Raw genomic sequence first — 12,327 nt, 5'->3', positions numbered from 1 at the left:
TCAACCTGCTCCACACCACTGGAGCAGATGAAACTTGAACCTGGGCCTCCTCGCTCAGAGATAAAGTCACTATGACTGCACTAAATTGGAGATCATTGGAGTGTAAGCTGAGATTGTTGCACTCATTTCCTGGCATGAGATTCAAACCCACATCCTACTGATTCAGATGTGAGTATGCTATCAAGGTAGTTGAAATATTTGACCTCTATCCCACTTGACTTCATGCATACTATTCCGATATTCCAGTCTGGCTGCAATAGCTTTTGCCATTTACCCAGCAATACAGAACATAAACACTGTTCACATTTCAGAGAAACTCATTGGAATGTCCACAGATACCTAACAGACCATGCAATACCTCAATTCCTGAGTAAAAACTGTGATGAAGAAGCAAGCAAAAGGTGAAGGACAATAAAACATTGACTCACTAAACCTCATTCCTCAGTCACCAATTGTACTTCAAAAATATGTTATGCCTTGGAATTTGGAATGAAACTTTTGTCTTGTAATGATAGTTTTACATTCACTTTTCATCAGTTTACATTTATCTTGGTCTGTCTTGTCTTGAAACAATATTCTGGGCTCACCTTTTGTTTTTATGCACAAAGCTTAGGCCATTTTGAGAAAACTGGGTTCTACATAGTCTGGCAATTTAGCAGAGGACATTCCAAACATTTTAACTGAAAATATCTGTTCATAAATCACATAATTTTAAAGGGGGTGCAGAAACAGACAGGTCTGTGAGGTTACAGACAAAGTCTTTAAAAGGTGACCAGAGCAAATAGAACATACATATTTTTGACCAAATGTTTAGTCATCTCACCTTATATCTCATTATACGATTCAGTATTATGTTTTATTCTATAATGATAAATTATATTGAAGATTGTTGTTGTACACAGTTGCCTTAATTCTTTCCTCGTTACATTTTAATTTTCTTTGCACCCTTATCAATGTCCTGTTTTATTCCTAGGGTCCACAACCTGTGATTCCTGAACACTAATTCCATAAACCCGTGATGATTTACATAAAGAGAGAGAGAGAGCGAGACCTTTACATTGAGTTTACAGACTCAATAATGTCACAGAAACACAAATAGAAATCAAGTGTTTTTCATGCTGAACTAGTTAGATTAAGAACAACAGCATTGATATAACAGCTCTTACTCATCCCAGTCAAAAGATAAAGAGTTCGTAAAAACTAGATGAAATCTCACATTGTTAAACTCTGTTCAACTAAAGCAATAGTGCACCAGCAAGACATTCTCAAAGTCCTGCTTCACTGAGTCATGAAGTCATAGCATGGAAGATATACAGCATGGAAACAGACCCTTTGGTTCAACACACCCATGCCGATCAGATGTCCTATTTAAATCTATTCCCATTTGCCAGAAATTGGCCTACATCCCTCTAAACTCTTCCTGTTCATATACCCATCCAGATGTCTTTTAAATGTTGTAATTGTACCTGCCTCTCCGACTTCCTCTGGCAGCTCATTCCATACAAGCATCACCCTCTGAGTGTAAGGTTTGCCCCTTAGGTCACTTTTAAAACTTTCTCCTCTCACCTTAAACCTAAGCCCTCTAGTTTTGGACTCCCCCACCCCAGAGAAAAGGCCTTGCCTATTTAAGCTATCCACACCCCTCATGATTTTATAAATTTTTTATCAGGTCACCTCTCAGCTCCAACAATAATAACCCCAGCCCATTCAGCTCAAACTCTTCAACCCTGGCAACATCTTTGTTAATCTTTTCTGAACCCTTTCAAGTTTCACAACATGCTTCCTGATCCTACTGGATCAGAAAAAGCTTAAGTAAAATTACTCAAGGCGACATTTTTCAATTTGTGCTAAGTTGAGTAAAGATATGGAAAAATGGTTTAAATTAAAATACAATTCTGTGCTTGACCGAGTAACATTTGATTTGATTGCTGGAACTAACAACATTCATCCTGAATTCTTCTAGATTATTTAAGACAATGTTTTGAAAAGTTCTGCTCTATTAATGAAACCTCAAGTCGATTCCAACTAATTCAAAGCTACATTTAAAAAAACACTGATATAGGTGCTATTAGCTAGGACAGCATTTATTGCCGAACCCTAACTGCCCAGAAGGTAGTTAAGAGTCTAACATAATGTTGTGGATCTGAAATCACATAAAGGCCAGGTCATGTTCCTTCCTAAACAGCATAAGTTAATCAGATAGATTTCCAACAATTGCCAATGGTTTCATGATAATCATGAGACTCTTAATTCTAGATTTTTATTGAATTCCAATTGTACCATCTGCTATTTTGGGAATCAAACCCAGATTCTGCAAAGATCATTTGGGTTTCTAGATTAATAGATTAGCGATACCACCTCTCAGCCTTATCCTTACTTCCCCTTATCCATAAATTTAAAACTAAATTGAAATTGTGCAAAAACCCTACCTGTGTTACTTTATCAAATTACTTAATTTAAGTAATCCAACTTATTACAAACATAAACAGCTCAGAATAGTGGAATGGCTTCTGAAAAGTGACAGATTGTTAAACTTACTGGTCTTATTTTTTACGTTAGACAAACATTTCTTTCAGCTTTCCAGTTAGAGGCCATTATTCCTGGCGTATGTTTCCTACAATATCAAAGAAACTCTACAGCTTGGATGTAGACCATTTGGCCCATTCCACTCTATCCCTCTAACTGCATTTCCCATGGCTAATCCACCTAGCGTGCACATCACTAGACACTATGGACAACTTAGCATAGCCAATCTGGCTAAGCTGCACATCCCTGGACTGTGGGAAACTGGAACAAGCCCATGCAAATACAGAGAGAACGTGCAAGCTCCACGGTGATAGTTGCCTCAGGGTGGAATCGAACCTGGGTCCCTGGTGCTGTGAGGCAGCAGTGCTATTCAGTGTGGCACTCTGCTGCACAAATTAATGGGAATTTTTAAAAAAATGGATTAAAAAGCACTGAAGAAAATATTTTGTGATTTGTTAAAAGGCTTCATGTTGAGGTGACATTTACTAATTCCACTATCCTTTAAAACAAACTTGCAAGACCCAGATTGGAAGTAATTTCCAACAGATTCAATTTTAGCTGTTCGGGAGAAGAGGGTGTGGTGTGATTTACTCAGGAGGGAATCTCAAACTTGGGAGAGGTATTTGAATTTAGTTCTGAATTCAGATGTTTCCCTTGCCATTCTCTAAGAACCCGACGCCTGGAGGAAGAATGCCTCATCTTCCACCTTGGGACCCTCCATCCCCCTGGCATCAATGTGGATTTCACCAGTTTCCTCATTTCCCCTCTCTCCACCTTATCCTAGTTCTAACCTACCAACTCGACACTGCCTTCATGTCCTGCCTGTCTATCTTCCTTCCCATATACCCCCACCTCTGTCTACCTATCACACTCTCAGCTACCTTCCTCCCAGCCCCACACCCCTCTCATTTATCTCACCACCCCCTCAGCTCACAAGCCTCATTCCTGATGAAGGACTTTTGGCTGAAGTGTCGATTCTCCTGCTCCTCGGATGCCGCCTGACCAGCTGTGCTTTTCCAGCACCACACTCTGGACTGTTTCCTGTTTCAGTTGGTCCAAGAGTCTAACTCACTGGCTGGAAGAAACAAATGTAGCAGTTCACGTAGATGCTCTTAAAGGCTGAATAAGTGCCACGATCTGATATTTTTAAAATTCCTTGTTCATGAAAATAAATCGAAACAGACCAGAACTTTTAAGAATACCTTTGTTGAGTTGCTTTGACAGGCCATCAGCTGTAGGTTAGAAAACAAATTACCATTGGTTCATGCAGTTTCAACAAAGGCAGTTTTCTGGTAGGTATTGTCATGCTATTATGAATCCTTGACTGAGTTTCAAAAACCCACATTTATTTCAGCAAAATATATTGGGGGCACTGCAAACTTTACAAAATTATTTAAAAGATTGCGCAACCAAAGCGAAAAAAACAAAATCATACCAACCAGGGTACAGAATACACATTGACATTGTGATAATGTTGTCATTTGCTCCAATGGGTATTCCCCAAGGCACAATTTACAAGACACAAGGGGATCCAGTGCCAGGTCCCAGGTAGGCCTATATCTTGCTGTTGTCATTCTAAACCAAATCTGGAAGACAGAAAAAAAAGAGTGAATTATCTGCAATTTAGACAACTTAATTGACAATGGCTTTCCACTAACAAACAAAGAGGAAAGGAAAGCACATTAACAAGATCAGTAATGGGATACTGACAGTCTGATAGCAATCAATCATATTAACAGCTGTTGTTTTATCTGAATGCTTTTGTAGTGCAGTTTACATAATGTGATGTGGCAGATAAAAGCTGTATTTATTATTTTGTAGGTTTCATGCCATTTTGAGCTAAATTATCCCATTTTCAAAAGAAATTGATTACTTCAAGTAATTGGCGAGTGTGCGACAATTTCATGGTGCTGTGAATCAAGCAACTTCCCTTTTTTGAAATTCTACCATGGGATCGTGCACCACAGAAGGAATTCATTCAGCAAATTATTCACGTGCCAGCTCTTTGAAAGAGTGATCCATTTATTTCCATGATGCCTGCTCTTTTCCCATAGCCCTACAAATTTCTCCCTTTAAATTATTTATCCAAGTCTTCTTTTGTCAGTGTGACAAAATGTGCTTCCACCAGCCTCTACATCAAAATAACTAACTATGCCATCTTATCTGTGGTTCTTCTGTCAATTATCACAATCTATGTCCTCTCTGACTGGCCCTAATGCTAGTGAGAACAGTTTTCCCTTACTTACTCTTGTTAAAATTCTGCATAAGTATTGAATACCTTTGTTAAGTCGCTACCCACACCTTCTCTGTTCCAAGGAGAAATGCCCAGCATCTCCAGCCTCGCCACAGAACTTAAATATCCCATTCCCTGGAATGACTTCAATAAATCTTCTCATCTCTTCCAAAGCCTGGACATTCTACCTGACATGCTCAGAATTGGGCACAAAAGGCCAGTTGAACCCTTGATACTGTTGTTTATTGGTTTAGCACAGGATCCTCACTACTGTATAGGACCTTGCGTTTCCCAACTGGGTGAAATAGATAGAATGGAAAGTGAGTGATTCGCTTCCCTCCAAGCCTGACATCTCAAATCAAGTGCTCAGCTACCAATCGGATGTGCAAAGAGGGGCTCCACACCCTATTGAGCAACTAAACTGACACAGCAGAGGGATTATACAATGAAAAGGAACACAGTCATGGCTATAAATATAAAGGTCCCCGCCACCACCCCCCCTCCCCCCACTCCCCACCTCTCTGAATCTGTCTACGTTTTCAGTTAAAGGCTTGAAGAAGCAAAAAAGGAATGAACCCAAAAATGATACAAATGCTGCCTCCATCAGCAGACTTGGCTGCTACATGCAGCCATGGTCTCAGCGGCAGACCTTGCCCTCCTCTGACTGGTGTGTTGATGATGTGTCATTTTGTCGTGGTTGTGGGTATGTTTGCCAAGCTGGAAAGCTGACTTGCAGACGTTTCATCTCCTGTCTAGGTGTGTCATATTGCTGAGCCAAAGTCGTGGCTGTATTTCATGTTTGGGATTGTTTAATATTCAATCTATGTTTGATACTTCCACTGTCAGTCTATGCCTTGATGGCCAATTCATTTAGTTCAAATTGGGGAGCATTGAAAGAAGTGGAAATTACAATTAGCCTCTCTATCTCAGGTAAGGTTGAACAACGAGACTGTATTGAAAATTATTAGGGATTTTGAGAGGGTAATGCAAGAAAAAAAATCCACCAGGTATTTAGTCAGTACCTAAAAGCATAGATAAAATAACCTTTTCTCTGTACTTTTTCTGATAGCTTCAGATACTACCTAAATTGTGGTGCTCATATTCAGGCATAATATTCCAACTGAGGTGGATCCATATAAAAGGTTCACCATCATGCCCTTGCTTTTGTAGTCCCATATCCCTCAGCTACTACACCCCCCTCTATGATTCTATCTTTATTTTACATTGCCTTTCTCATTTATTCCAACCAAAATGTAGTACTTCAGACGTTCCACATTAATTTTCATCTGCCAACCATTCCATCGGCTGATGCATTCTTGAAGTTATTCTGACTGTTTACAATATTTCAATATTTGTGTTATCTGCACATTTTGACATTTTGTCCTGAATACCCAATTCTAAAGTAAAATTAATATTGATTAGGAAATGCATTGGTCCTAGTATCAACCCCTGACGAACCTCACTAAATGCCTTCCTTTAAACTAAAATACAACTGTTTCCCACAACTCAGTTTCTTGTCACACTGCCAAGTTCTTATCCATGATGTCACTGTCCCTTATATTCCATAGCTTTCAACTTGCTAACAAGTCTGTTATGTGGCATGTCTTATCACATCTTTTAGATTTTCATGTACACAACTTGTCCTCATCAACCTTGTTACTTAATGAAATAACTAACATCAATTATCATTAATAAACCTACATTGGCTTTCTTTAATTAATTCACTTTTGTTCAAGTGATCATAATTTTTTTTCCTGAACTATAAGTTCTGATGGCTTTCCTACCTCTGAGGTTAAACAGACTTATACCTGGTAGATTTATCCATATACTCCTTTTTTGAATAATAGTGTAACGTTTACAAATAAAAATGTAACCCTTTTAAATTCCTGAATCCACAAGCTATAATTACTTCTTGGAACTTTTAGTGTTTGCAGTATCATTTCAGATTATTTGTTGAATGCTTTTTCCTTGGCCAGTAAATAATTATACATATTATTTTTACTCATACGTAAATTCCTTTCGCAATAATTTGAATGCAGCTTCAATAATCTACTTACTGATGGACCAAGTTCCAAACGATCTGGTAAACATGGAAGTCATTATGTTAAACATAACCTGAAACTGTCTTGAAATTGACATGTAAAAAGTTGTAAAAACAAACATTTTGATTTCTTTCAGAGTCACACTACAATAATCATGTTGTGGATGATCTAAATCCAAATGTTCTGGACAATTTGTTTCTCCAAAGAATGAGCTTATATTACTCCTTTAAATGGCTGCTTTCTTAGTACAAAGTAGATAGGTAGGAGTCTGGAAGAATACAGCAAGCCAGGCAACATCAGGGGTGGAGAATTCGACGTTTCGGGTACAACCCTTCTTCAAGAATGGAGGTGGGGGTAGGCGGAACTGCAGAGTAAGAGAAGGGGGAGAAGGGTTCTGGGTGGGCAGAGGGGTGGAGTGGTGAGGGAGTGACAGATGAATATCCGGTCGGTCGATAGGAGGAATGAAACTGGTTGGTAGCTGGAGCAAAGGGTCAGTTGGAGGGATGGAAGGAAGGAGATGGGTAAGGACAGGGCGTTGGGGGTGGGAAGGGAAGTTATTTGAAATTGGTCTTGTTGGTAGCTGGATGGAAGGGGAATGGAAGGGAGGAGATGGGCCTGGAAAGGGAGTCCCTTCCATCCCTCCAGCTGACCCTTCCTTCCAGCTACCAACCAGAATCATTCCTCCTATTGACCAATCAGGTTGTACCTACTACCTGTATTCACCTATCACTCCCTCACCACGCCTCATTACATTTTGTTTGAGAAAAAACCTTCTCAGCTTGTTCTTCCAGCTTCAAACATTTATAAAATACATGCCAGTTTTCTCTGTCTCTGCAATCCTTAAATTGTATAAATTTACATATTACTCTTTAATCCTTTGTACCAAAATGAATTACTTCCCTGTATTAAAGTTCATATACCATGTGGTTGGCCATTTCATCAATCTAAAGCCTTCTAAAGTCAGGAATAATCAGAAGACCGAAAACTTCATGGTTTATAATGAAAAGAAAGAAAAGTGAACTGTCTCACACTTATTTCATTAAATAAAGAAAAATCATATTACATTTCTTGCACTTTGAATGAACAAAATATGCTTGGTAGAGTAGGCTCAAATACAATTTTTATTATTTAGAAATACATGATTCAAATCTGATATTTGTCTCATTCAACACTTATCCCCGTCCCCAGCCCTAGCCTCGGTTGGTTTGATTGCTGCTGGCTACTCGATTTTTTTAATGGTCTCCTTTTTCATTCACTCCTTCATGAAGAGACAATGTCCCTTTGTAACAACAACTCCTGTACGTGTGTGGATCAAGGGGGAGTTTTGATTGACGTAGAAGCAGTATTGAAAGAACTGATCAATTTTCCCATTCCCAATATTCCTCACCACCGTGTTAAACTTAAACCTAGAATATTTTGTCATAGAGTGTAGAAACCCTTTGGCTCACCACCATCATCATCATGGGCAGTCCCTTTCAAATGAGGATGACTCTCCCCCACTCTCAGGGGTGAATCTGTAGGTGGCTGCACAAACCGATGTGGCTACCACAGGCTCAGTTACACTGGGGGCAGGTGGTGGTCATGGGATGGAATGGGTAGAGTCTGGCTTCTACTTTTTCCCGATGGTAAGTCTCAAGGTGTTGGACACCTTCCTGGATGTTCCTCCTCCACTTTGGACGGTCTTGGGCCAGTGATTCCCAGGTGTCTGTGGGAATGCTGCACATCGCTAGCGAGGCCTTGAGGGTATCCCTGACATGCTTCCTCTATCCACCTGGGACTGGCCTGCCATTTCAAAGCTGGGAGTGGAGCAGCTGCCTGGGGAGTTTTATGTTGATCATGTGGATAACATGCCCTGCCACGCAGTCAATCGTTGGGGGGGTGGTGAGGGGAAGGGGGTAAAGTGCCTTGATGATGGGGTTGTTGGCCTGGTCAAGGACTCGCAGGATCTTGCGCAGTCAGCATTGGTGGGACTCCTCCAGTGCCTTGAAGTGTCTGCTGTAGACTGTCAAGTCTCAGAGACATATAGGAGGCTCTGTATACCATGATCTTGGTTTGGTTCTGATGTTGTTGTCCTCGAACACCCATTCCTTTGGCTCACAATGACAATGCCAACCAACAAACACCAAGCTACACTATGCCCATTTACCTCCATTGGTCCATAGCCTATCATGCCCTGCCATTTTAAGTACTCATTCAGAAGCTTCTTAAATGTTGAGAGTACCTGCCTCCATCACTGTCCCGGGCAGTATGTTCCACATTTCTACCATCCTCTTGATGAAAAAAAATTTTTCCCAGATCTTCTCTAAACCACTTGCCCCTCACCTTAAATTTATTCCCTCTGGACTTAGATATGCCTGCCATGGGGGAAAAAAACTCTCACAATCTACACTGTCTATACCTCTCCTAATTTGGTGTAGCCCATTCAGCTCACTCCTCAGCCTTCTCTGCTCCAAGGGAAGCAATCCCAGCCTATCCAGTATCTCCTGCTAAATGAGACTTCTCAAACCAGGCAACAAAGAAAAGCATTCATTTCCTACGTACCAAAATATTTAAACTGCCACAAGGTAACAGGCATAAGATAGCAACAAATGCTCTTCTTAAAAAGATCACAATTTAGGGACTAAAAGCCATCACCCTAAAATACATTTTCTGCAGATTAATGCAGTCATGGAGAAACTGTGGCATGTTTGTCTCTCACAGAGACACTGCAACCCAATTGACAGAAGACACATTTTAAAATTTGAAAACACATGAATGTAAATTATTAAATAAAATTATTCAATATTAATTTACGCAATTCATGGTGTGTTTATTACAATAGCATCTGTTACAGTTCCTCTTTACATTGCAGCTCCAGAACTCCTGTAGCATTCATCTAAACAAAATGAAAAAACCCCGCAATACCAGGTTATAGTCCAACAGGTTTATTTGGAAGCGATAGCTTTCGGACTGCTGCTCCTTCATCAGGTAACCAGTGGGGCAGGATCATAAGATGCAGAATTTTTCACATTTATGACATTCATCTAGAGACACCACACTGATTTGTAAGGAATTCATTATTTTGGTTTTCCAGTTGGGTGCTGAGTATTTTCTTTTTTGAAAAGTTTGAATTTGTTGACTCCTCTTTGTGGGTTCCCCCTTCCCCATTCCTCTCAGTTCTCCCTCAGCACTCAGTTTCTTGGTCTTACTCCCTGCCTCAGGTCCCACCTTGACTTCTTGATGTCCCTCTCCAGTCTCACTGACTGGCCTCATTCCCTTGCCCTGTAGCTTCACTTCCCATCCCATCCCGTTCCTACTTCCTCTGGCCTTGCTGCCACTCACCATGCCCGTCTAATCATGGAATTATTTTTCTCATGCTTGTTGCTGACATGTTCACAATGAACCAGTCAAGAACAGGCACAGGAGAGGTCACCCTGTGATTGGAGGAGTGGTTTCTCATTTCCTTTCCGATCATCTTACAGTGGTGACTTTTCTCATAGCTACTTAAGGAGGTCAAATCAAACAAAGTCTATACGCTTAATGGTAAGGTCTGAGGGAGTGTTGCTGAACAAAGAGACCTTGGAGTGCAGGTTCATAGCTCCTTGAACGTGGAGTTGCAGGTAGATAGGATAGTGAAGAAGGCGTTTGGTATGCTTTCCTTTATTGGTCAGAGTATTGAGTACAGGAGTGGGGAGGTCATGTTGTGGCTGTACAGGATATTGGTCAGGCCACTGTTGGAATATTGCGTGCAATTCTGGTCTCCTTCCTATTGGAAAGATGTTGTGAAACTTGAAAGGGTACAGAAAAGCTTTACAAGAGTGTTACCAGGGTTGGAGGATCTGAGCTACAGGGAGAGGCTGAACAGGCTGGGGCTGTTTTCCCTGGAACGTCGGAGGCTGAGGGGTGACCTTGTAGAGGTTTACAAAATTATGAGGGGCATGGATAGGATAAATAGACAAAGTCTTTTCCCTGGGATCGGGGAGTACAGACCTAGAGGGCATAGGTTTAGGGTGAGAGGGGAAAGATATAAAAGAGACCTAAGGGGCAACTTTTTCACGCAGAGGGTGGCATGTGTATGGAATGAGCTGCCAGACGATGTAATGGAGGCTGGTACAATTGCAACGTTTAAGAGGCATTTGGATGGGTATATGAATAGGAAGGGTTTGGAAGGATATAGGCCAGGTGCTGGCAGGTAGGACTAGATTGGGTTGGGATATCTGGTCGGCATGGACGGGTTGGACCAAAGGGTCTGTTTCCGTGCTGTACATCTCTATGACTCTATGACTGTAAAGTCTAAAAGTCACCTCACTTGCCAAAGCAGATTCCTTATTGAGCTAATACCTTTACATGTCTAGCGTCTCGGACAAACATGTATAATGATGCAATGGACCTTGGTTAAATGGCAAAATAAAGCAATTCAGTAAAGACTGTAAACCTGCTGACTCCCTCAGCTACCTAGACTATACATCCTCACACCCGGTTTCCTGTAAAGACTCCATTCCATTCTCCTAGCTCCTCTGTCTCATATGTTCCAATGAGGACAAATTTGGCAAGGGAGCCTCTGAAATGTCCACTCTCCCCCTCAATCGAGGGTTTCACATCACCATTGTCGACAGGGCCCTCAACCAGGTCACAGATAGATCTCCCGCATTTCCGCTCTCACCCCCTCTCTTCCCTCCTGCAACAGCGATAGAGTTCCCCTTGTCCTTACCTACCATCCCACCAGCATTCACATTCAGAACACCGTCAGCTGCCATTTCTGCCACCTCCAGTGTATCGCCACCAGACATATATGCCCCCTCTCCTTTGTCCATCTTTCACAGGGACCGTTCCCTCTGGGACACCCTGGAACACTCTTCCTTCACTCTCAACATCCCCCACCCCACAGCCGAATGGCACCTTCCCCTGCAACCGAAGGTGTAACACCTGCTCCTTCCTCAGTATCCAAGTGCCCAAACATACCTTCCAGGTGAAGCGGCACTTTACCTGCACTTCCTCACGATGTGCTGCCCTCAAAAAAAGACCCTGAGCTTCCAATTGCCTGCCACGTTAACTCACCACCCTGTTCAATGGCCAACATCTCTGTCTCAGGCTCGCTGCAGTATTCCAGCAAAGCTCAGCGCAAGCTGGAAGAACAAACCTCATTTTCTGCTTAGGGACCCTGTAGCGCTCCAGACTCACTATCAAATTCAATAATTTTAGGGCCTGAACTTCCTAGGTGTCCTTGGAATTTCCTAGCCCCCTACCACACATGCCTTTCTATCACATAGTCTGCCACCACTACTATTATTAGCCTCTAACAGTCTCCATTAACAGCTCTTCACCCTCCCAGCCAGATCATTGTCAACTCCTTTATCTGCGCAACTGTTCCCCTCTCCCTTTGGGTTCTTTCCCCACCTGTCTTTTTGTCTGTACACCTCCCCTCACCTTACCTTCTGCATATAAACCAACATTTTCCTAGCTATCAACAGCTCTGAGATAGGGTCACTAGACCCAAAACATTAACTTTGATTTCTCTTCACAAGTGCTGCCAGACCGACTGAGTAT

At 41.6% G+C, this 12,327-nt stretch overlaps 1 protein-coding gene across 3 annotated transcripts in view; it reads right to left on the bottom strand.

The window, feature by feature from the left end:
* rnf144aa (ring finger protein 144aa) overlaps nucleotides 1-12,327 on the bottom strand; it is a 76,119-nt gene that overhangs the window by 29,358 nt on the left and 34,434 nt on the right. For all 3 annotated transcript variants that reach the window (XM_072561245.1, XM_072561227.1, XM_072561236.1), the window contains one exon: nucleotides 3,966-4,112. In XM_072561245.1, coding sequence (XP_072417346.1) covers nucleotides 3,966-4,100 — 135 coding nt within the window. In that variant the 5' untranslated portion in view covers nucleotides 4,101-4,112. The remainder of the gene's footprint in view (nucleotides 1-3,965; nucleotides 4,113-12,327) is intronic.

This window comes from Chiloscyllium punctatum, chromosome 3, assembly GCF_047496795.1.
Source record: "Chiloscyllium punctatum isolate Juve2018m chromosome 3, sChiPun1.3, whole genome shotgun sequence".
Lineage (NCBI taxonomy): Eukaryota > Metazoa > Chordata > Chondrichthyes > Orectolobiformes > Hemiscylliidae > Chiloscyllium > Chiloscyllium punctatum.
Note: the sequence above shows the minus strand (reverse complement) of the source record. Positions and strands in the feature narration are given on the sequence as shown.